At 36.5% G+C, this 26,547-nt stretch overlaps 1 protein-coding gene across 1 annotated transcript in view; it reads right to left on the bottom strand.

Annotated features, from left to right (window-relative positions):
• Positions 1 to 26,547, bottom strand: part of SLC25A13 (solute carrier family 25 member 13) — a 156,907-nt gene that overhangs the window by 117,914 nt on the left and 12,446 nt on the right. Inside the window, exons 2-3 of the mRNA XM_081343773.1 lie at positions 9,013 to 9,066; positions 2,731 to 2,873 (exon numbers count right to left, since the gene is read on the bottom strand). Coding sequence (XP_081199899.1) covers positions 2,731 to 2,873; positions 9,013 to 9,066 — 197 coding nt within the window. The remainder of the gene's footprint in view (positions 1 to 2,730; positions 2,874 to 9,012; positions 9,067 to 26,547) is intronic.

Below are 26,547 nucleotides of genomic sequence, written 5' to 3'. Positions count from 1 at the left end.
CCTTTCCTGAAGGACTCAGGGCGGTTTACAGGGTATTTTAAAATCATATCAATATAAAATACAAAGTTAAAAGAGAATTAAAAGATTAAATTATCCCTGAAAATAAAACCCCAGTTAAAATTCTCAGCCTGGGTCAGAGAGCTCAAAGAGCCAAGTCTTCAGGTCCCGGCGGAATGAGCGTAGGTCAGGGGCAGTCCTGAGCTCCATGGGCAGCTGGTTCCAGATAGTAGGCGCACCCACAGAAAAGGCCCTCTCCCTGGGTGTTATCCGCCAGCAATCTTTTACCGGCGGCACCCTGAGAAGACCCTCCCTCTGCGAGCGCACTGGACAAAGGGAACTTGATGCTGGCAGCAGGTGTTCCCTCAAATATCCTGGACCCAAGCCATTTAGGGCTTTATAGGTCATCACCAGCACTTTGAAAAATTTTTTCAAATTTTTCAAATTTTCAAATTTTCAAATCTACTGAAATTTTTGTGTATATTAAAGCTCTCATTCAAACTTCTTCAGGAAAAGTCCAGACAATTAAACATCTTCCATCTGATTTATATCAGTCATCCCCATTCTGATATAGTTGACACTCTAAATGTCAACTCATTGTACTATGATATGGCTAGTTTATAACAATACAACAATTCAACAACAATGGACAGTATGACAATTATAGGAGTTATATAGTCTCAGTGAACTTGGAAAGAAATTAGTTAGGAAAAGACTAATATAAATGTGTAGAGAAGATATGCAGTGACTATATTACAACAAGCAAGGTGAATTTATAAATCATTACACCCAACTTCGGTACCTGAAAAAAGCTATCAGATGCAAAAGTACACAGAAATTTGAAATAGCAGGATAGCATATCATACCATACTATGAGATATAATGGAATCTCTCAGTGCCAGTTTGTTATGTGTAAAATTGAAAACACCAGGGTGAAATCTCAAGCAGGTAAGTACATTTGTGGCAAATTATTCAAAGCCTGTCACTCTTATATCTGTCTTATCCTCAATCACATTTAAAAGTAAAAGTACATTTACAATACACTCTTCTACACGTCAACCCATCAGTAAGTCCCACTAACTACAGTGGGCTTTCTTCTTTATAACTAAATATTTCAATACTGCCTTAATTGCTTAACTGCTGTTAACATATGTACAACAACAACAAAAACAAGCCATTCGTGTCTGAAAATTATTCTGTTATTTCCCTATACATGCATACCCATGCCCATTATTCTGCATGTCTAGCAATGCTACTAATTATTCTCATCATTACATTAAAAAAATCAAAAGCTAGAATGGTTCAAACTACAATCACTGTGTACTCTTAATAGCATAATGGGACACAGGCTAAGCTATGCTTATTATTTAATATTTCAGCACTACATAAACAACTTCTGAAAAATGGTAAATTAGATAAATCAATAATGGGAAAAACTGGCATTTCAAAACATATTTTGAATTGTTTACATTTCCTAAAGATAAAAGCCATATAGCATTTTTATTACTTGCTGGAATCTTAGCAATGATTGGCAGAAACTGTGTATTTTATTGAGCAGAATTTAATTATAGTAAAAAAATTCTTAGAAGAAAACAGTTGGATTTCTAAGAATGCAATTGTAAGAAAGCATTTCTTTACAGCTTATCAATGGGCGGTAAAAACAACTTTACAAAGTCTCCTAACTCCCACCCTGGAAGTAAACTTACCAAAGCTTCAGTTAGCATAGAAACAGTCAGGCAAATACATTCTTGCCCTATACAAAGCTGAATTACCCATGAAATATTAGAAAATTGGATGAGTCCGCATGCATGAAATTGTGATAGCATTTTCCTGTGCTTTTGTCATATTTTTCCTGTGATTTATTAATTAAGAATATAAAAGGCTGAACTGTTATTTTCATTTTTCCTCTTAGGAGGCGTATCTGTCAATTTGTCAATTAAGCACAATCATTGAGAAAGTTTTATTTCTGATTATGGCTCTTTCAGTTAAACTATTTTGTCAGTCAGGTATTTATTAAGGTCACAGACCAAAATTACTGCATTGTAAATGCTATACAACACAGCACATTTCTTTATTCTCTAATATATTTGCCACTTATATATAAAGCTATAGCAGCTGGTAGCTTCTACCCTTGACAGATATTAAAAAAGCTAAGCAGGGTGAAACTTGATTTGAATGGAAGACCAGCAGAACACCAAGGCAGTAGGTTAGACGGAAAAGCTAACAACATTACATAGATTAAGATTTTTAAGATAACCTTTATCATCATTTTTTACTGTGAGCACACTGGCACAATTAAAAATGAAATTCTGTTACCTGCTCTCAAAAGTGTACACATACATAACACACATATAAACATACGAAATATATACATATTTATATACACCCTTACATATAAATGTACACAGGAAACCTTACATAGGAAACCATCGGCAAATCTTTTCTATATAGTTGCCACAAAAACAATTTAGCTATATTTATGCAGGCACCAGAAATTAAATGCAACCTGAGGATTGTTTAGATCTGCAAACCATTTTAAGGTCTATTCTCTTTTTTGTGCACATTATTCAGCGAGAAATCAATCCTTCCTAAAAGCAATGCCTTATGATGGCACATTATTTTATTTTCACATATTGTACCTTTAAATGAAAAGCAAAATATCTTTTGTTTATTCTCTGAACATTCAAATATTAGTATCAAACAAGTAATTTAGATAAATGATGACATACATACCCATCTTTAGTCTGATCTACTACACCTCCCAGCAGTTGGACTGTATTGGGATTGGGCACCCCATCTCCTATTATCTTCAGGAATCGTGTGACAAAATCATTGGGAGACATGTAAAATTCACCATTTTTTTCAACGCTTGCATACTGTTAAAATAGAAGAGGGAGAAAATTTGAATCTTAAATTATTAAGTATGAAAGTAACTTACCTGATTATATGAGATGTAATAATTACAGGCAGATCACCGTATATGAAACCAAAAAAGAAACCGGACAGATCGGCCAGATATACACAAACACATAAAAAAACCTTTTTTTCATACTTATTGCTAATTATAATTAGCAATGACAACCAATTGACAATGTGTGGTAAACACGTACTTTTCAAATTGGAATAAAAACCTGCAATTTGAAAAATCTTTGATTTGAAATAAAATTGGAATAACAAAAATTATCATTTTCTTATTACTATAAAATGTGAAATTATGCTATAACTTCATACAGTAGTACTCTCTGCTACTACTACATTGAATGTGAATTCATAACAGATTCAACATAAAGTTAATTACAAAAATCCCAATCAATAATCAATCAAAACCAAAAATCCAGGTCAATTAAACTCTTAATTCCTAACATAATACTACATCAATCATATCTGGAAGGTAAATATGAATCATATTCTGCTGAGAGACTAGAACTAAGAAAGTTTTTTTTTTCAGAAAAGAAGCTGGGAAAAACAATTGATTAATGAATTGTTTCTGATCATTCAAACCAGCTTCCTGGTTTGCTTTCCTCCAAATAGATAAATATCATCTGCTAGAAATCTCAGCCATTCATGCCAGATGGCATGCCAGATAAAGAATTAAAAGAAAAGTTAGATAAAGGCTGATCCATATCTTGGTTTATAAGGCTACCTGAGCTGAATATATTTTCTGAATCTTTCATGCTGACAAATCTTTCACTTAATAACACCAACATGCCAGCAGAACAATTTGTGAAATATGAAATATTTTATCTTTCTCTCATACACACTTAAGAAAACATGTTTGTGCCAATTCATATGCATCTGTACTTAACAGCCATATGTAAAACATTAGTACTGATGACTGTGACAACATTTTTCAGATTCTCTCTTCTTTTTACCCCAAATGTCCACCTCTTGGGAGTATAAATAGAAAAGAAAGGGAAATAAAAGCTGAATTTTGAAGACTGAAATTATTCCTGAAAGGAAGAAAGCAAAGTGAGCAACAGTAATAAAAATGCCCTCAATATGTTATTCTGGCCTAAACCCAAGAAATCATATATATTATACAGGAAGGGTGGAAGGAACACAATATATTTGGTATTTCATTCTCCTACGGCCATCTAGAGAATGTGATTTCAAAAAAGGAAAAATGCAAAGAGAAAATAGTAAAAAAAAAACCACATGTGCACCTCTATGTTTTTAAGACAGCATGATTGTAGTAGGTACAGATATGCACTCTTTAAGCTTTGAATTAAGGGCTTCATTGAAATAAGACAAAGAGCCAATGGATCAAAGATTAAGGGTTCCTAAAATATACTGCACTACCAAATAAACATTTCAGTACTACATGATATGGCAATAGTTCCTTCTCAAAATGTTGAATGTGTACTATAATTTATGAAATGATTGACTAGTTAATAAACTGCCCTGTTTCTTCACTCCTTAACATGGTTAACTGAAAACTTATTTTTGACTTTGCAGACTTAGATTATCAATTTTTTGCTTATTTGAAATTATATTATATTTATTTTTCACTTCTTTTTTAAAGTTTGAGCTAGACTTCAATTCTAGCATTCTGGCTCTGAATGCACTGTAACCATTGGGAAAATCTTTAAAGCAGATAGGTTAGGAACCATAGCAAAGGTTGCTATCTCAATCCCAGGATTCCAATTTCTTTACCATATCCCAGTTCCCTAATCCATAATAAATGAAACTTCTGTGAAGCAAAAAGGAAACACAGGATATATTCAATTAAAAAGAGGGAACTTTTTAATATAAAAAAATCAACTGGGCCTGAGTACTTTTTAAATAGTTTTCTGGATCACAACAATGCTTTTTAGAAATTATTGGAAAAGGTGGTCCATTTCTTATCACTGCTATGTACTTTTGAAAGCTGCATTCAGCAAACAGTCTAATCAATAAAATGCTGATAACATAAGGAAGTCCATTAAAATGCTAAGTTTACACATACATATTGCAATATTATAAACCTCTTGGGTGTGGGTGAAAAGACATTTAAATGCATTGTAAATAAATTACATAAACATATTTGTCACTACATGTCAACTTGAAAAGATGTTTCACAGCAAGCAAAAAATTCTGAACAGAAAAGGCACATTGCTAAGTCATGTAGTATATGTATTTTTGAGATGGCCTGATAATGTTTACCACAATTCTGCACAGTACACTATCCATATCAAGTAACAAGCTAGGTATCTATTATAATTCCAAGCAAAATTCAACGGATCAGATATTGTTTTATATTGCACATGCCATTGCCTAGTTAGTATATCAAGCCAGAATTGTGCCTAACCATCTTTACATCTGCTCATACATGCAACCTGGCTTCCCTCAGAGAGGGAAGAGAGGACATAATTTTGTCGATTTAAGACATATACAGACAATTTCTTTCAGGCAATTGTTGGAGAAAGGTAAAAACAAAACAGAAAAATACAAAACCCAAACATCTAACAACAGTGCACTTTTATAATTTAAGACAAATTCTCTTTTTTTTACTGAATTTTAAGTAATATTTTAGAAATAAGTTGTTAAGTTTCCTATAATTTACTATTAGCCATTTATGTATCTAATAAAAGTTATAAGAATATATATATTGTAAAAACCGCACACACAATTAAAACTAACTTAGAACATGGCAGAAATGTAAAACCACATGCTTGTTTATTGGGTGATATCTTGTCTACTGAAAGTGAACAGGCAGTACTTTATAACCCACACACAGACCAATCGATTCCAATGTACGTAGTCGTTTATAGGAGAATCTTTCTAAAGCTAAGGCTTGAAAACTTTTTAACAAGACAGTTATCAAGAAACAAATCAAATAAGTCTGCCATTCTGCACTTCTACATTTCTTTTTTTTTTCAAGCTAGGCCCCCTGCTAAGACATTCAATAATAGAAAGCAGCACAAGGTTTCGATGTCCCTCTGCTTCTACCCACTGTGATTTATTCTTGTGTATTTGAAATCCAATCACGTACCCCCACACTACATATAGAAAATGACCTTGAAAATGTCAGCTTGTTCATTTTGACTGAAGTCTAATCTCTTAGGTTATGGTAGGAGAGTTACAAGAAGTAGAGTTACTCTGGAAAATTATCATGACAAAAGAGGAAAGGGGGAAAAAACATCAGTTCTGTTAGTTTGGGAATAAAGACATTCAAAAAAGTGGTTCTGTAGTCAGGTATTTTTCTTCCACTTTCGTAATTATACCTACAGAGAATGTGATATTGCACAATAATGCCTAATGGCTTTTTTGGTAAGTTCCTTCAAAATTCACCCTGGATAATCACATATTTTAAATACTCAGGCATTAACAAGTTGAAACCTATTTAAGCCTTTGCAGTACTGTGGAATACATATATATATATATATATATATATATATATATATATATATATATATATATATATATATATATATATATATATATATATATATATATATATATATATATATATATATATATATATATATATATATATATATATATATATATATATATATATATATATATATACACACACACACACACACATACATACATATGTGTGTATGTATCTGGTCAGCCAAGGGTCCCATCTCCAGCTAGAAGTAGACATGGAGCTTTTCCTGTCTCCTGTGAATGTATGTGCATGTCACACTTGTGACATACACACACACACATTCATTCCAAAGAATTCCAAATTAAAAAATATGCAACTATCAAACTGATTGCTATGTGTTTAACTAACACATGAAATGATGCAAGAGGTACAATTGTAACATTTGTTATTTTGGCGCCTCTCTCTCTCTCTCTCTCTCTCTCTTATTTTTCTTATTTATAAATATGGTTTCCTTTAAAAAAAATCATGATTAAACACTGGCAATGAAAACTTGACTATTTCCACTTCTTTTTAAAGCCAATTGAAGTTTAGTAGGTTGAAATTTAGCTTTATATAGTAATAATAAATGAGAAAACCCAGTTTCATAAAACTATAGTTTAAAAACATTTTGATTCCACTAATCACGGTTAGGACTGTTCATATATTCAAGGAGAAAACAATTTACAGTTAAATGAACCAACCAGAAACATCTGAATTCGGCCACAGGACTAGTGAATTAGGGACCAGGGCCTTCCTAAGCTTGGGAAGCTAGTGCCAAGTAGAAAAAACTATATGCTGTTTTTCACAATATTCAGACTTTACTGGCCTGTATTTTATATGCAAGTAATTTGCTTGTAACCTGAAAGGTCCTTGTTAGTGCTGACAACACAGAATAACACATTGATTAATGATATTACTTGAGGTAATACATGTTTAATGTACAACAAAACCATCCCATTGCTAAATACATAAATCAGAAACCTGAATAGCCCCTACAGTTTTCTTGGCAAGGGTTTTTGGAAGTGGAAGAGCTGAGAGAGGCCCAGCTTACTTCATGCTAAAGGAAGGACTGGAACCCATGGTCTCCTGGTTGCTAGCCTGTGTCTGATCACTACACCACACTGGTTCTCTTATTTCTTTACTATATTTTTAATTGTTCCATTCAATTTCAAGGTAATGAAATCATTAAAAACATAAAGAATAATTACACAAAACTTTAAAAATATTTAAAATGCACAATATATTAACCAGACAGTCCTTTAATTAAAAGGTGTCTATGTCAGAAATGAAATATAATTTATCAATATAAGTTGCACTTAATAGTCAATATAATTTGCACTTAGTAACAAAATTAAGAAGCCAGTTGGTCAGATATATTTTTCTCAGGCCTTTTACAGGCAGAACCAGCCCCTTAAATTGGCTCTAAATCAAACAGGAAATCCATAATGTTTTCTGAAATTTGGGGCTGTAGAATTATCTACAGCTTCTCAACATTTTTCAAGGGATGTATCATATAAACGCTATTATGGTAATCTTGAAATAAGGTATTAAACCATAGATCTCTCTGGTCAGATATGCATTTCCCAACATGAAGCATTCTCGCTCATATACACAGACGTATATACGCAAATCAACTTTCAAATGATCATTCTTATTAATAAGCTCAGAGGCATTTCCAATTAATGCTGGAAATTAATGTTTAAATTATCAAATTATCAGCATTAATCTTTACAGGATTAATTTATTCCTTTTTTGTTGCTGCATTTATTTCTTTACCAAAGAAAATGCAACAGCAACAAGAAAGACAACACCGTGACAAATTATTTAGATTTTAATTATTTTGAGTTCTAAAAACTATTTTCAAGGAAACTGAGAAAATCATAAGAAATAAACATGGCAGGGTTTGAAAATTTAATAGATCGTAAAATATATCTTGCATGATAAAAACAGGCAAAGTGGAGAGAGACTTTTCCCCATCACTTTGGTACATGCCGTTTTTCTTTCCAAATCTAAAGAGAAACATTCTTTCACAATTTTGTCAATTGTTTTTAAAAATAATTTCATTTGCCCATGCTATAGGATAGCAATGTAAAGCAAAGCACTACTTGCAGCAGTACACATTTTTGCACCCTGAGCATTGAATAATAATTAGCATATATGTAAAGTAACACTGGCATTAGTATCAAATATCATATTTACCCTATTTTTAATTTTTTTCTGAACAAATAGGATGAGCTTTAACATTAGCTTTTAGCTTTAACCACTGCCACACCTAATCCAAAAATTTAGGAAAGATGGGGAAACATAATTAAAATAGCTACAAATAGAATTCTAATCTTCTGATCTTCTAAAGAAATCCTCCCTGTTCTGGGTAAGGAACATTGAATAATCAATTCTATTTGCAGAAGTGGGTGAGTAGAGTAGGGTCAAAGAGACATTTTAATTTCAAAATGCTAACATTTCTCTACATTTATACAATAATCATTCATTTGATTTCTTGGAGATGTGTTCCTTTTTTATAATGGTATTTAAGTATACCATGGTAATAATACAGTGAATGATTAAATGGTTAGAACACTCCAAAAGTTGAATAATAAAGTAAGAGCAAAGAAATAAAAAATTCAAGCTTTAAAGGATAACAATATTTACTTTTAACATACCTTCAAAAATATTGTTTTCAGTTCAGCTGGATCAGCTCTCTTGGTTAGAGCCACCTACAAGTAAATAGAATTGTATTAATATGCATGGTCTATGCAAGGGATGTCAAAATGTCATAAAAACAAAAGAAATTCAAACAAAAGAATGCGCAATGAAATATAAATGTTCTCAAATAAATTAAGCAATAGTTTATGTGAAAAATAAATGTGTGCTTAACAATTATTCCATAATTTTGTTGGAAATATTCCAAAAAACAGTATAACAAATCTTAAGCACATAGAAAAACAGGAAGATTTTAGCAAACTCAATCATACTGCTGTATTTCATTTTTATAACCTGATTATTAAATCCTGGGTATATACAAAATATATAGCAACATAATAAAAGCCATAAAATATTAAATATTTTTGATGAAACTATATTTGCTTTATGATGTTGAAAGTTAGGTGGCAAAAAACTACGGTGTCAGACTTATTTAGCACTTGGACAAAAATCATTACAAAACTCCAGGCTTATAGATTGGAGTGGAGAGCAAAATAAACAAACAAACAATCTCAAATATTATTATTATTATTTATTGAACTTATATACCGCCCTTCTCCCATGGGACTCAGGGCGGTTCACAAGGTAATTAAAATAACACTACAAATACAAAAAGTTAACAACAATTAAAATAATTAAATTATCCTTGAGTAAAATATAAAACGCCTATAGCTCCAATTAAAAACCAATTACAATAAGTTAAAATTAAAATTCTCCGTCCTGGCTGGAAAGCTCAAAGAGCCAGGTCTTCAGGTCCCGGCGGAACAAACGAAGATCAGGGGCCCTACCCCTGGGTGTTACCCGCCGGCAGTCTTTTGCCGGCGGCACCCTGAGAAGGCCCTCCCTCCCGGCAGCAGGTGTTCCCTCAGATATCCTGGACCCACGCCATTTAGGGCTTTATAGGTCATCACCAGCACCTTGAATCTCACCCGGAGGGCAACCGGAAGCCAATGCAGCTCACGGAGCAGAGGTGTTACATGGGAGTATCGGGAAGCCCCCATCACAACTTGCGCGGCTGCTTTTTGCACTAGCTGAAGCCTCCGAGTGGTCCTCAAGGGCAGCCCCATGTAGAGAGCATTGCAATAGTCTAACCGGGAGGTCACGAGCGCATGAGTGACTGTGCGCAAGGCATCTCGATCCAGATAGGGCCGCAACTGGCACACCAGGCGAACCTGGGCAAAGGCCCCCCTGGTCACGGCTCCTATATGATCTTCAAAACTGAGCCACAAATCCAGGAGGACACCCAAGTTGCGAGCCCTATCAACGGGGGGTAACACCTCACCCCCCCATCATTAAAGATGGAATAGAATGGTTCACTCAGGATGCCTGTACGCACAGCCACTCAGTCTTGGCAGGATTGTTTCTTGCCATCCAAACCCGAACCGCCTCCAGGCAATGGGACATCACGTTGAGGGCATCACTGAGTTGGTTTGGGGTGGAAAGAAAAAGTTGGGTATCATCAGCGTACTGATGATACTCCACCCCAAAACCACGAATGATCTCACCCAGCGGCTTCATATAGATATTGAACAGGAGGGGAGAGAGGACCGACCCCTGAGGAACTCCACAAACGAGAGACCTTGGGGCGGACCTCTGCCCTCCCGTCAACACCGACTGCGAATGGCCCAGGAGGTAGGAGAACCACTGTAAAACAGTGCCCCCCACTCCCAACCCCGAGACGTCGCAGCAGGATACCATGGTCGATGGTATCAAAAGCCGCTGAGAGATCTAATAGGACTAGGACAGAGGAGCAACCCGTCCCGAGCCCGCCAGAGATCATTCATCAGCGCGACCAATGCCATCTCCGTGCTGCACCTGGGCCTGAAACCCAATTGGTACAGGTCAAGATAATCAGTTTCCTCCAGGAACAGAGGAAGCTGATGCGCCACCACACTCTCAACAACCTTCGCTAAAAAGCGAAGGTTGGAGACCGGACGATAGTTATTCAAAATAGCTGGGTCCAGGGCAGGCTTCTTGAGAAGGGGTCTCACCACCGACTCCTTCAAGGCGGCGGGAAAGACACCCTCACTCAAAGAAGCAGATATCACTGCCTGGAACCAGCCTCGTGTCTCCTCCCTAGCTGAATAAACCAGCCAGAAGGGGCACGGGTCCAATAAACAGGTGGTAGAGCTCAGCCTCCCCATAATCCTGTCCACCTCCTCGGGAGTTCACAGGATCAAACTCAGTCCAGATAGTACTACTCTCAAGACCGCTCCATTCCTCCCCGTCAGACTCTGCCCAGTCAGAGTCCAAACCGGTCCGAATCTGAGCGATTTTGTCCTCCAGATTCTGGCTAAACTCCTCGGCCCACCCCTGCAAGGGCTCCTCCCTCACCTCCTGAAAAAGGAGGGAACCAGTTACCCTAAACAGGGCGGCCAGGTGATTATCTGCGGACGCGATGAGGGCAGCAAAGTAATTAGACTTCGCCGTCCTCATCGCCGCGAGATAAGACCTAGTAAAAGATCTTATTCGCAATCGGTCAGATTCAGACCGGCTGGATCTCCAACAGCTCTCCAGACTCCGTCTCCGACGCTTCATCTCCCGTAGCTCCACAGAAAACCATGGAGCCCATCGGGATTTGCGCCGGGTCAGGGGTTGCAAGGGTACAACCCGGTCAAGTGCCTCGGTGGCGGCCCTCTCCCAAGCCTCCACCAAGGCATCGGCCGGCAATGAAAAAGCATTTTCCTGCTTTAAAATGGACATATTCCTCACTTCATCATATTTGCTGCCTTTTATCTTCGTATTTTAAGTTTTTACTGATTTGTTGTAATTTCTTTTGATTGTTGAGAACTGCCCAGAGTCATTAGCATACAAGCTTAATATATTATTGTTGTTGTTGTTGTTAATCTTCAATTCGATTCACAGTCTAGGTCTGATAAAAACTTAACAGTTAAAGTCCTAACCAAGAACCTAAGATAGCATCTGTGCATACAGGTAGTTCCTAGTAGGGTGGTTTTTTGCAAAGACAGGATATTCAAGTCTAATAAATTCAAAATTTTCATATATCTAGAGCCCTTTGGATATTATTATTATTTTCCAAGATGTAGCCAGGAATCAAGCTTCACTCTGTGCACCTTTAATGTTTATAAGAAATCTTTCATTAAATGGTAAAAACAAAATGAAAGCAAAGAAAACAAGATCCCATTAAAACTAACTTGACAACAATCGATTTGTTCAAAGCTGAAATGGAATGAATTTCCAGGCTAATTTAAGGATCATAATGAAAACTGATAAATTGATTTTGGCCAATAAATGGGAGACTTTGCATTCCATAAAAAGTATGCTGTTATGCAATTGACATAAGATTTTAGCAAAGTACATTTTAATATCACCTGACCTGTTTATTATCTTATAACTCCAAATTATTGATCTAAAATCTGAATAACAAAATCCAGTGTTACTGCAGTTCCAACACTGAATTTCTCTTCCTCTTCTGATCCACAGTACATAATAGGCACAAACAGCAACATAAGGACAGATAGCTCATATGGATCCATACCTCATTGATATATATGTATAAATAGGGTATTTGTTTTCTGAGGTAAAATAGGGCATTGTTAAGCAATTCTCAATAAAAATTCTTAGCTACTGTAGCACAGTATGACAGCTCTGCCAACTGCAGAAAGATAAGACTGATTTAATTCATAATCTATTACTTTCTATTTATAGTGAAATTGTACAATGTATATTTAATATAACATTAGTTTTAATGAAAATTGCCAGTAAATAAAATTTAGTCAAATCTTTAACTTCTTTTTCAAAATTTTAATGAGATTTTAAAAATTTCATATTCTTTTACTTAATGTTTACATGAAATGATCAGCATTATGTTAACTCCACAATCAATTTTAGAAACTTTGTCTCTACAAGTTACATCGTTTAATTTTTACATAAATAAAAAACAATGATGTCATCTTTTCCTAAAATTGCAGCCATACTTCTACCCCACATACACAAAAGCAACTTGTCTTCAACTTGTCTGATTCAAAATGACAGTTCAAAAAGAGTAACATTTCACTACCATTTCTACTTCAAATTCTTTTTTGCTAAAATAAACATCTGAATTGTTTATATATTTCTATTGAAATAATAATAGTCAAGTGATTTTAGAAGGTAGATTTTGTAACTTTGCATATGCATGCATCGTATAGGTCAGGGGTGTCAAACTCAATTTCATTGAGGGCCGCATCAGCATTGCGGTTGCCCTCGGGGGGCCAGGTGGGTGTGGCCTGGGTGGGCGCGGCCTACTGGGTGGGTGTGGCTAAAGTGCGTATGGCCTACTGGTTGGGCGTGGCCAGCTCTACATCGTTCGCATCAAGGGTGCCCATGGGGGCCTGGGCAGGAGTGGGACAGATCTGAGGGTCTCTGGCAGAAGGAGGGTCTCTGGGCCAGGGCCAAGGCAGCGGGGGCCGTTCCCTCACTGTTTCCAGGATGGCTTCGCAGGCCGCATGAAACCACTTCGCGGGCCGGATCCGGCCCCCGGGCCTTGTGTTTGACATGTCTGGTATAGGTGAATACATCACCATAGAAGAAACATAAGCAATGGCCCTTGTAGATAACCCTCTAAATTTTACATTATTCATTCACTTTAGCCTTTGCCTCTAATAAGAACTATGTACCACACAATAAGAAACATATTGGCCTTAAGAACAAAGCACATAGTTTTCATCTACTAACTGAATGCTAGCTATCTGGGGATCAATGATATTTGGCAGTTTTTCCCTTCCAAAATTCACTAAAATGACCCAAGCAATTGTGGGGTAGGTAGCCTGAAAATGTGTATTATCTAAGTGTACATGCTGTCGTAAGTGTCATAATCTTGTGCTAAGACAGTTATTTGCTCAAGAGCCCATTCAAAAGACATTGTGCTCTCTGTGGCAGAAGAGATCTAAATTCAACGAATACTGCAGCAACTGTACAAAATAACCCTCACCACTATCACTAGAAAAGATTTGTTACCTATCCCCTATTCCCACTTCATTACCTATAAAAGGATTAGCCAATAATTCCAAATCCAGTATTCTGTTTAAACATCCATAGTTTAGCACAAATGTAACATCCCCACTATGCACACATTCCTGCAGGAAGTTGCAATAGAAGAGAACTAATCATTGGATAGTATCTGAAAAATAACTTAATAGCCTGGTTGCAATAATGTGTATATGAGTGAGTGAGCGAGTGAATGGACTGTAAATTAAATATATTTACAGGAAAGTGAAAATTATATTACTATGCTGTGTTGAACTATAATATAGCTCTACAATATAATTATGATATTTCTTTCAATTTCAATTAGAGAACATATTCGCGTGTAATACTGCTGCAGTATTCTGTTTTTGCAGGGAAAGACAAAAGCTTTAATTAGATCAGTGGTTGAACAACCTGTGGAATTAGGCCACAGAAAATACCAATACATAGATAAGGTCAAGCAAGGCAGAACCTCGGACAGCTCCCAGTGAAGATTCTATAATAGAGGTTGTTAGGAAGAGATGCAAACATCTAACTACATCATTTCTCAGGCAACTCTTTCCAGATCACAGGTTACACGAAGCTGTTTCTAACACAATCCTCACAATCCAAGCTGTGCAATTTTGTTCCTGTCAAAGTTCTGATTCAGAAGGGAAGGGAGATTAATTTGGGGAAGAAAACATCTGTATACCGTAGTTAATAAAAGAAACTTCCCACTCATAGATGAGATAGAGGATTCTGGAATGGGGGAGTTCCTGATAAAGAAAAAGAAAAGAAAATGCCCCCTCCCGTCCTTCTCTCCAGTGTCAGAAAGAAAAGTAGAAAGGGAGAAAATGTCATTAGTTCCTGCTAGTGAGGAAATGAAAGCCCTCTAGCCCTCTTGATTAGAAGGAGATAGGAAAAAAGCAAATGAGTCCACCAGAATCAAAGAAAAGATAAAACAGAAAATAAGCTGACATGACCAATAAGATTGGTAAAGTAGGAAACATCAATTCCCATGGTTGAGAATTATTCCATCAATATAGAAAATGTAGGAGGGATGCTCTCTGAGCTTGGTTGTTTTCTTGCAGACATTTCATTACTAGCATGGATGATGTTACCTAGTTTAGGTCAGGGCTTTTCAACCTTTTTACCCATTGTACCATTTTTAGGATATGGCAACATCCAAGTACCACCAGTCGCCTAGCAAGGTGTCAAAAACTTGATGACCTACCCCCTCCAAAAAAGGAAAAAAGGTGATGAAGTACAGATAGTCCTCGACTTACAACAGTTCGCTTAGTGACTGTTCGAAGTTACAATGGCACTGAAAAAAGTGCCCCCCAAGCCACAGCCGAGCAAGACACCTGCCTACCCGCCTGGCAGCGCTCTTCCTCCTGTCCGAGGTTTTCATTGTTGTGAGCATTTCTGTTGAGGATTGGCAGCAGGGGTGGGGCAGGGGGGTGTCTGGTTTTTATTCCCCCCCATCTGTTGGGTGGTTGCGGCAGGTTGTGGTCACTTCACATGACCCTGGGAGACTGTGACCATCATAAATATGAATCAGTTGCCAAGCATCTGAATCTAAATCACAAGACCCTGGAGATGCTGCAACGTTCCAGCTGATCGGCGCTTCTTCTGGGCTCAGCAAAAGTGCCAGGATCAGTGCCAAGCTTCAGCTGGAGCCTGGCGCTGATCCTGGTGCTTTCGCTGATCCCTGACAGCCCTGCTGCTCCAGCCGTCTCTCGCTCAGGCTTGTCCAGTGCTGACACCAATTCAGCTCATTCCCCTCCCCCACTACCACTTTTCTAGGATGGTCGCATACCACCTGCTAGGTGCCAACGTACCACAGGTGGTACCCGTACCACTGGTTGGAAAGCCCTGGTTTAGGTAATGAAACGTCTGCAAGAAAACAACCAAGCTCAAGGAGTACCAAGGACCCTTCATTTCAATCTTGAGCTATAAATATTCTCCTTTATAGATCAAGTTGTTAAGCTGTCAAGAGAATTTGTTGTATTTGTTGACTATATAATTTAGAAGAAACAGCCACAAGTCTATTTAAACCCTGAACCTCTATAAAGGGTTTGATTTTATGCACTGCAGTAGGAAAGTCTCTCTTTTTTCATATATATGGCTACGTTCTTGCCTGTACTACAGATACTAATATTGCCAAATCATATCTGTGAGTTCTTCTGCCAAGCAGCAAGTTCCTGAATATTAGGTTACATTCTGGAGAACTGATTCACAGCCATGCCTGGTGTGACACTTGACATTAAAGTGAAAAAAATAATATTTGCATCTAACACACAACCAAAGTTTTAAGACAGTAAGTCTGGGATAGCACAACATCAGGCATGACTAAACATCATTTATATAATAAGGCTTACTTAGCAGAGTCTGTATATGCTAATTTATAAACCAGTTTTCAAATCACAATGGCTATATTCCTGCATGCAATACTCCAAAACCTAAATAAGATATATTACAACTTTCTCCAAGCTGGCTACCCTTTGGATGCATATTTGCCAATTTCTGGAATTCCATAGCAAGATGGATTCCAATATAAAATCCATGAATTTGAAGATGTATCCAGGATGAGGAAAGACAACTTAAGATGATGTATGTATCTGATCGATTTTCAATTCATTGTTGACGTTTATTACTCATTGTATATTGTATACTCATTGCACTAACATATATGGTATGTTATATTGTAAACCCAGAATTGCTGTATCAGAAAATGGGCATCATAGAAATTAAATTAATAAATAAGCAATAAACAAAATAATAATTTCATGGAGTACAAAAACTATTATTCTGGCATTAATCAGCTTACTTACTTACAAAAAGGGATCAGAAGAGAAAATATAAGGAAGGAAAGATAAGCAGGAATAGAGACTGTACAATCTATGTGCCTGAAAACAAATGTCTTTTGGCTAAAAATGCCATGCAGTCTATATAAAATAGATTCAATGAAAAAAGCTGTAAGACATTTCACTAATGTATACTGATAACCAATATAAGTTCTTCTTTTTATCTAAATCACAATACTTGAAGTGCATTGTAAGTTCCCAGGCAACATATCATTAGTCTGGACATGCATCTACACTCAGGACATGGCAGCAGCAAAGGGACTTAAATGTAGTACTGAAATCCAGAAGAGTAGCATTTGCCAGGAGTTTCCAGGAAATATTAACACATTCTATTGACTCTGAAAGATAGCAATAACTAACCCTAACCAAATATCACCCCATCAGGATCTTAATCAGACACAAGGGTTTACTGATTGTCTACCTTGGAGAGAGAAAAAAGAATGGTCATACACTTGGCAGGACAAAATGTGTTACCAGTTGTAAAAGCGTGCAAATTAGATGACCTCTCAGGTTTCTTTTAATTAGCCATATAAGTACATGTTTACTTGTATATTATTATCCTTCATGGAGTATGCATGTATTTGGTGCCTGAATTTTATAAGCAAACAAGGCAGTTTCCTTTCCTCAAGTCACTTACAATCTAATATCTGTTAGTGTATAAGGCAATAGGAGAAAGGAAGAGTAGATATTTATTAACATAATAGATATTTATTAACATAACATATGTACTGATGATTTATTTCCACAAAATAGAGCAAGACAGAATTCACTTGATTATGAACAGTTTTATATGTCATATGATTGTCTGGATCACAAATTAAAAACAAAAGCAAACCAAAAAATGCATGTTAAGGAAATCCCTTTATAAACTGCCTGGGAGGTTTAAATCAAAATTGGAAACCTTCCAATTTACTTATTGATCTTATTGAGTCATATTGACTTATGACTTATTGAGTCATATTGTGCTTCTTCCCCACATCTTCCACAATAATTGTAGCATAATAATCTAGAAATCCATACTCTTTTCCATATCTATTATTTTTTTAAGAAAATAAAAAGTTCAGCCTTGAACTGATGAAACACATGACAAAGAATCCATTACTCACGCTGCTACTCTGGTTAGAAAACACACCAGAAGGAAAAAAAAATCTACTTACTCCTCCCTATAGTTTTAGTTGCTGGTGACAGTTTTATTCCCTAAATATCAAAAAGATCTAAAAATGATAAACAGCTTAAAAGAGAATTGTATATTCTATGAAAGTCTTGAAAGGGGGGCTTTGCAATGCACAAGAGTTAAGGAAGCTTTCATTCAGTCATTCAGACAGAGTTCCTGGCTCTCTTCACATCAGATGCATGTATATTCTCTTGCTATGTTAAAGAGCAGATTGTCATTGGCAATTTCACCAACTGTAAAAAAAAAGTGCACTTTGTTATTCTGTAAATTATAATTGGCAAAGGATTCAGAGTGATGCATTGGCTATTGCTTGATCTGCAACTCATAATATTTTTTGGCCTTCAAGATCACCTGTAGAAGTATTAACCTACATTTGGATTAATTTTTCCCAATCTGACATATTTCAGATATTTGGGAAATAAAATTCTCATAACTCATCCCCTTGGTTGCTGACTACGTATTCTGCAAACTGAAGATCTAACTGAAATAAAAAGGCTGGGAATGCTGGAATTTCATGCCATTCAAAGCAAGATAGTCAAGAAATATAAACAGTTTGATATAAGAAAACTTTTTTTGCTCTACGTAACTTCTAGAACAGGAATGCACCATTTTTTTGTAACAAAGATTGCAGGTGATCCTCGGCAGCTGTGCCAGGCTGGAGCAGCATTCCAATAAGAAACAGAACCATGACAAAGACAAGGACAAAGACATAAGAGTTAAAACAAAAATGAAATACAGTTGTGTTTCTGAAACAATAATTACCAGAAATTATAAAAACATGTGAAAAAATGACTACAAGAGAAGATACTAAATCTTGTTTTTGCAACTAATAGTAATCTAACTTCAAGTCAAAATACTATCAATCTTTAAGGAATTTTATAATACTATATCAGGATCATTCAAGCTTTGTAAAATATATATTGGTTTCTATCATCATAGATTAAGTTCAAAGTACTATAATATTGAAGTATACTTTGAATAAAGATATTTTAGCACTGAAATGGAATGAAGGGGTTATTATGCTCTGGGGTAGTAGGATTTTTGTAGAACTTTATTTATAAAGATCTAAAACCCCAAGAATTGCAGGAATTAAGCAAAGAAAATGTTACATATGCAACTTTCCTGTCCACTTCAAACATCTAAATGCCTCTGAAGAGGACAAAGGCAGAATTTTCAAATCATTTCAAGAGCCTAACATAAGAGGGAAGCATACTTTGAAAAACATGTTCACATACTTCCTAATGTCTGGTAGAAGTTCAGAATAGAAGGAAAATCTACTATACACACAGCTTACAGTGTAGCAGTATTAACCAACAGAAAAATATATTCAGCTTATTTACTAATGTCACAGTTCAGTCTTGCCACCAATTGTCTATGTATTTCACCACAATGATGCAATCTGAATAAAACATGCAAAAGATCCTCGTTGAAATAATTTTTCGTCAATAATTTAACATGAATCAAATCCTATACATAAAAGGGCCTTAATAATCACTGAAAAACAGGAGTAAAATAAAAATAAGCAATAGATAAATACATTTTTATAACTGAACATCTTAAAATAAAACTATCTACTTATCTATTCATTATTATATGATTTATATGGCTATCTAACCGAGAAACTGTGACTATGGGAGACCAATATAGGATTAAAACAAAAAAGCCATTAAATATATATTAAAAAAAACCAATCAAGGCCAGATTACAACATATTTACTAGACAGGATCATTCAATATCTTAGTTCAATGCCTACATGAGTTCAGCTAGATCAGGGTCACTTGAATTACAGAGATACACTGTTCTAACTGATAAGCCTAAAATAGAGAGGCTTACCTCCTGTGACCCAATCACTAACATTGTTTCACTCAACAATACAACTCTGAATCAGAGCCCACATTGATCAAATCGTGGTAAAGGACTGCTGGGAAAATTCTCCAGGTCCAGATCACATCAATTTAATTTATACTTGCATCTATCCTACTCATGTATCTTCTACACATCAATAACCAAGTAGTTGTGAACAAATCCATGAGCATCAATGAAAAACTGTGGTAATGAAAAAAGGATTCAAGGCAGAGGATTGTTGTTGTTAGTTGTGAAGTCGTGTCCGACCCATCGCGACCCCATGGACAATGTTCCTCCAGGCCTTCCTGTCCTATACCATCTTCTGGAGTCCATTTAACCTCATGCCTACTGCTTCAGGGACTCCATCCAGCCACCTCATTCTCTGTCGTCCCATTGTTCTCTTGCCCTCAACCTTTCCCAGCATTAGGCTCTTCTCCAGTGAGTCCTTCCTTCTCATTAGGTGGCCAAAGTATTTGAGTTTTAGCTTCAGGATCTGGCCTTCTAAAGAGCAGTCAGGGTTGATCTCCTCTAAGACTGACCGGTTTGATCGCCTTGCAGTCCAAGTGACTCGCAGGAGTCTTCTCCAGCACCATAGTTCAAAGGCTTCAATTCTTTGGTGCTCAGCCTTTCTTATGGTCCAACTTTCACAGCCATACATTGCAACTGAGAAGACCATAGCCTTGACTATACGCACTTTTTTGGCAGGGTGATGTCTCTGCTTTTTAGTGTGCTGTCTAGATTTGCCATGGCTTTCCTCCCCAGGAGCAAGCGTCTTTTAATTTCTTCACTGCAATCCCCATCTGCAGTGATCTTGGAGTCCAGGAAAATAAAATCTGTCACTACCTCCATTTCTTCCCCATCTATTTGCCAGGAATTGAGAGGGCCGGATGCCATGATCTTGGTTTTCTTAACGTTTAGTTTCAACCCAACTTTTGCACTCTCATTCTTCACTCGCAACAAGAGGCTCTTTATTTCCTCTTCACTTTCTGCTATTAGAGTGGTATCATCTGCATATCTTAGGTTGTTGATATTTCTCCCAGCAATCTTAATTCCAATTTTTGATTCATCTAGCCCTGCCTTTCTCATGATGTGCTCTGCATATAAGTTAAATAGGCAGGGTGGGTGACAGTATACAGCCTTGCCGGACTCCTTCCCAATTTTGAACCAATCAGTGGTTCCGTGTCCAGTTCTCACTGTTGCTTGTTGACCCGCATACAGGTTTCTCAAGAGACAAATAAGATGGTCTGGTACGCCCATCTCTTTAAGAACTTGCCACAGTTTGTTGTGATCCACACAATCAAAGGCTTTAGCATAGTCAATGAAGCAGAAGTAGATGTTTTTCTGGAACTCCCTAGCTTTCTCCATGATCCAGCGTATGTTGGCAATTTGATCTCTAGTTCCTCTGCCTCTTTGAAATTCTGCCTGTACTTCTGGTAGTTCTCGATCCACATACTGCTGGAGTCTAGCTTGTAGGATTTTAAGCATAAATTTACTAGCGTGTGAAATGAGTGCAATGGTGCAATAGTTTGAACATTCTTTGGCACTGCCTTTCTTTGGAATTGGAATGTAAACTGATCTTTTCCAATCCTGTGGCCACTGTTGAGTTTTCCAAATTTGCTGGCAAATTGAGTGTAGCACTTTTACTGCATCGTCTTTTAAGATTTTGAATAGCTCAGCTGGAATACTGTCACCTCCACTAGCTTTGTTGTTGCTCAGCTTTCCTAAGGCCCATTTCACTTCACATTCTAGGATGACTGGCTCGAGGTCAGTGACCACCTCATCGTGGTTATTAGGGACATTAAGCTCATTCTTGTATAGTTCTTCTGTGTAATTTTGCCACCTCTTAATCTCTTCTGCCTCTGTTATGTCCCTGCCATTTTGGTCCTTTATCATGCCCATTTTTGCATGAAACGTTCCCTTCATCTCTCCAATTTTCTTGAAGAGATCTCTTGTCCTCCCTATTCTATTGTTTTCTTCTATTTCTTTGCACTGTTCATTTAAGAAGGCATTCTTATCTCTTCTAGCTATTCTCTGGAATTCTGCATTCAATTGGGTGTATCTTTCTTTTTCTCCCTTCCCTTTCGCTTCCCTCCTGTCCTCAGCTATTTGCAAAGCTTCCTCAGACAGCCATTTTGCTTTCTTGCATTTCTTTTTCTTTGGGATGGTTTTAGTTGCTACTTCTTGTACAATGTTTTGATCCTCAGTCCATAGTTCTTCAGACACTCTCTCTATCAGATCTAATTCCTTAAATCTATTTGTCACCTCTACTGTATATTCAACAGGGATATGATTTAATTCATACCTGAGTGGCCTAGTGCTTTTCCCTACTTTTTTCAGTTTAAGCCTAAACTTTGCAATGAGAAGCTCATGGTCTGAGCCACAGTCAGCTCCTGGTCTTGTTTTTACTGACTGTATAGAGCTTCTCCATCTTTGGCCGCAGAGCACATAGTCAATCTGATTTCTGTGTTGACCGTCTGGTGATGTCTATGTGTAGAGCCGTCTCTTGGGTTGTTGGAAAAGAGTGTTTGCTATGACCATTGTATTCTCTTGACAAAATTCTATCAATCTGTGCCCTGCTTCATTTTGTACTCCAAGGCCAAACTTGCCTGTTATTCTGGTTATCTTTTGTCTTCCTACTTTAGCATTCCAATCCCCCAAGAACATCATTTTTTGGTGTTAGTTCTATAAGGTGCTGTAGGGCTTCATAGAACCGGTCAATTCCATCCTCTTAAGCAGCAGTGCTTGGGGCATACACTTGGACTACTGTGATATTGAATGGTTTGCCTTGGATTCGAACTGAGATCATTCTGTCATTTTGGGGATTTTATCCCAGTATTGCTTTTCCTATTCTTTTATTGACTATGAAAGCTACTCCATTTCTTCTGAGGGATTCTTGCCCGCAGTAGTATACCTGATGGTCATCTGAATTAAATTCACCCATTCCTGTCCATTTTAGTTCGCTGATTCCTAAGATGTCAACATTCAGTCTTGTCATCTCTTGTTTGACCACGTCCAGCTTTCCTTGTTTCATGGATCTTACATTCCAGGCTCCTATGGAGAAAATATCTTTACAGCATCGGACTTTCCTTTCACCACCAGATACATCCACAGCTGAGCGTCCTTTCGGCTTTGGCCCAGTCGCTTCATTCTTTCTGGCGCTACTAGTACTAGCCCTCTGCTCTTCCCCAGTAGCATATTGGACGCCTTCCGACCTGAGGGGCTCATCTTCCAGCGTCATATCTTTTTGCCTTTTAGTACTGTCCATGGGGTTTTCATGGCAAAGATACTGGAGTGGGTTGCCATTTCTTTCTCCAGTGGATCACCTTTTGTCAGAACTTTCTGCTATGACCTGTCCATCTTGGGTGGCCCTGCACGGCATAGCTCATAGCTTCACTGAATTACTCAAGCCCCTTCGCCACAACAAGGCAGTAATTCGTGAAGGGGAAGACAGAGGATAGGTATCAATAAATTGTTGCTTAAATTTCATTTATGCATTCCAACCGAATATAAAAGAAACATAGAAATTATAGAGAAAATGGGACTTATGAGGACATGGTAAACTAAAGATATACTGAAGAACATTATCGCTGAAATTGCTGACTGGATGCAGCACCTGTGAAATCTCTCCAGGTAAAGAAGAGATTGTGAAAGCGCCCAAACATAGTTTGGGTAGAAGTTCTTCATGAGTAGGTGGCAGGAACCAAGGTTTTTGTGACTTGCTTGTGATTTTTTTCAATAATTTTATCAGGGATTATATTATACAAATAATACTTGTATGATTTCACAAAACGTAAAGAAAATAAAAAATGAAAATACAGAAAAAGAAAAAGATAATAGAACTCTTATTTCCATCTCCTTCTTGTAAACTGAGATTTTTCATTCCAGTGTAAATCAGTGCCAGAGGCATAATATAGCCTCTAAAGACATAAGATTTGACAAATTGTCATTTCTAAGTCACTTTGGAATTAATTTTTTATTGTTTTTTAAAATACTGAAAACCTCCAGAACATCAAGTTTCATGATATTCACTGGGTGATTTTTTTTTCAATCCTTTACAAAATGAGATTTATGTACAAGTTTAGGATTCTTTTTTTCAGAATTAACAAAATGTTGATTAAAGTGTTCATTTTATAAATTTATAAACAAATTAAGCATTCAGTTTGATTTAATAAAATTAAAGCATATCATTGTCTTTCACAATTATGATAGTGAGATAAAAGAAAACATGATTAATTAAACTGTATTTGAGATGAGTTTGTAATTTTTATGGGAATAAAGTGTAAATTGAAAGATTTAAGATCATGAACAATTTTTTTATTTATTTAAAAGAATTAGTAGTAGAAATGTATTAGATGTTTGGAAGAAAACTGATGATAACTAAATGATAACTTAATTTCTATGAATACCGGTAGAAATTAAAATCCTTTTAGGCACTGAAAATTTTGAAATCCAAACTTTTCTCTTAACTTAATTATCATCTTTAAACACAAAGAGCTGTTTATTTGTTTAAATTCAGTACTTTTTATGAATCTCCATATGCTATTTATACAAATATTTTAGAAATCCTTTCTTCTTTGAGATTTTTTAAAATTTTAAATGACTTTTGAGAGGAAGCATCTTATACTTATTCATACTGTTTCTGTTCAAGTCTACATTTTTAATCTGATTAATTTCTGAACTCTTGTTCTTGTTTTTAAAACAGGAATATGTTGCCTGCATGTATATAAAGTCATTTTTGTGTCTTTGTTTTCAAAAACTTTGCAAGCTAGCTTTTTAATATAAAAGTTTACTTATTAATTTTTCCATGTAACTTCTGTAAAATAACACAAAGCAATTGTTTTCTGTGGTCCGGCTGACAGTATTTCCAAGCCTTGCCTTATAGGCAAATGAATTTCTGCATGCATGATTACTGGTATGATTTCTTATAAATAAATATGTAGCCTTTCTCTAGAACTAAGCTACTCTTAAAAAAAACTCTATTTCATTTTTCCACTCTCCCAACTCTAGAATATCCTAGTTATGCAACAGAATACTTTGCAAACTTTCAGTTGGTAGGTTTAAACCCTCAAAACTTTGAATTTTAAAAAATTCTGGCCCATCAAGGCTCAAGAAAGGATATTCCCAAAGTAATGATGAACTAGATGTTCCAAATATTGAACATTACAATGTGTTATCTAATACCAGATATTGAATAAGTATAAATTGTAAAATAAGAATATAAATTACTAATAGCAATATCCCTGAAAATGCTCAATTAAATCTTAAGATTGGATTGTTCTGAGAGAAAGATTAGGGTGAATAAAATTTAATAATTACAAATACATATAGTAAATCTACTGCCAGCAATGGCTACTAGAACATCTAGTTATTTTCAAGTTTTATTTCTTTCTTTAAAAAAAATCAACAGAAAAATATAATTGATATCAACAAGAGACTAATTCACAATCACTAAAAGTCACTTCTCTAATTGACATTCACTGGCAGGCTGCATTATTTAAAAAGTGAAGTGATAGACAGGCTGACTTAATGTCGATGACAAAAAAGACTACTTTAATGGAAATGTGAAAATCATTCAAAATTCAATGCATCTCCACTGTAAAACTCTAATCAGATTTAGACTATGTGATGTGATGGGGCTATGAAGGCAATTTCTACTTATGGGGATAACTTCTAATTGCTTTCTGCCACGCTTGAATATTGCTACTGAAATCTTAGTGCTGAAAGGCAACATGCACTGCAAATAACAATGAAGTACTAAAAGGGAATGCAGAGAAAAATAAGAGGTAACCAGCCTTAGTAAATAATCTCACATGCACTAGCTTATCTTTCAAGATAAATATAAATAAATATAAACATAAAGAAGAGATATTCCATTAACTTAGTATTAACCGGGGATAAGAAATCTATCCATGGCACCTATCATAGTTTTTCCTATCCCTTGCTTGTATCCCAGTTACTTTACAACAGTTGGCCAGTACAAATTGTATTCTAAAAATAAAGAAAAACCATCATCTCTTCAGCTTAAAAAAAATAAAAATCATATGCACTGAAAAGTAGATTTGTTTAGAGCAGGCATGTCAAACTCGCGACGTCATGTAACGTCGCACGAAATATCGCAACTTTTCCCCCATTGCTGGCAATGGGGTGGGTGCAGTTTCATTGTGAAGCATCCAGCCCATGGGCCGGCAGTTTGACATGCCTGATCTAGAGGAAATGTTGCAACGGTAACAACTTTTTTGCCTTTTGGTAGGTTTTCTGATTTCCATGATTTGCTACTTAACCTGTTCTGTACCAGCCTGCTACCGGCCCCGCAGCAAAAGCAGGGACAACCCCTTTACAAACGGCAAGAGGCTGGAATAAAGCCTGCCAAATTTATTCACATAAAACAGAGCAAGACAAGACACCAACCATAAAACACGAGCTAAGAAGCAGGAACAATCCAAGCGGTTGCCTTCAGCAAACCAGCCCTCCCACACATTCCCCTTAAATACAGTTCAGGGCGTGGCCTCTCTGTGCCTCCTTCCGAGGTGCCCCATTGCCTTCCTCTGTTTACTCCTGACTGACTGCCTCCTGCGTCGGGCGTCCTTGAACAGGGCCAGCTGAGGGTCATCTTCATCCACGCTGTCAGGTTCACACAGCTGGGTCTGCATCGTGACCAGAT

This window comes from Vipera berus, assembly GCF_964194415.1.
Source record: "Vipera berus genome assembly, chromosome: Z".
NCBI classification, from domain to species: domain Eukaryota; kingdom Metazoa; phylum Chordata; class Lepidosauria; order Squamata; family Viperidae; genus Vipera; species Vipera berus.
The sequence above is the reverse complement of the archived record's forward strand: the minus strand, read 5'-3'. Positions and strand labels throughout refer to the sequence as shown.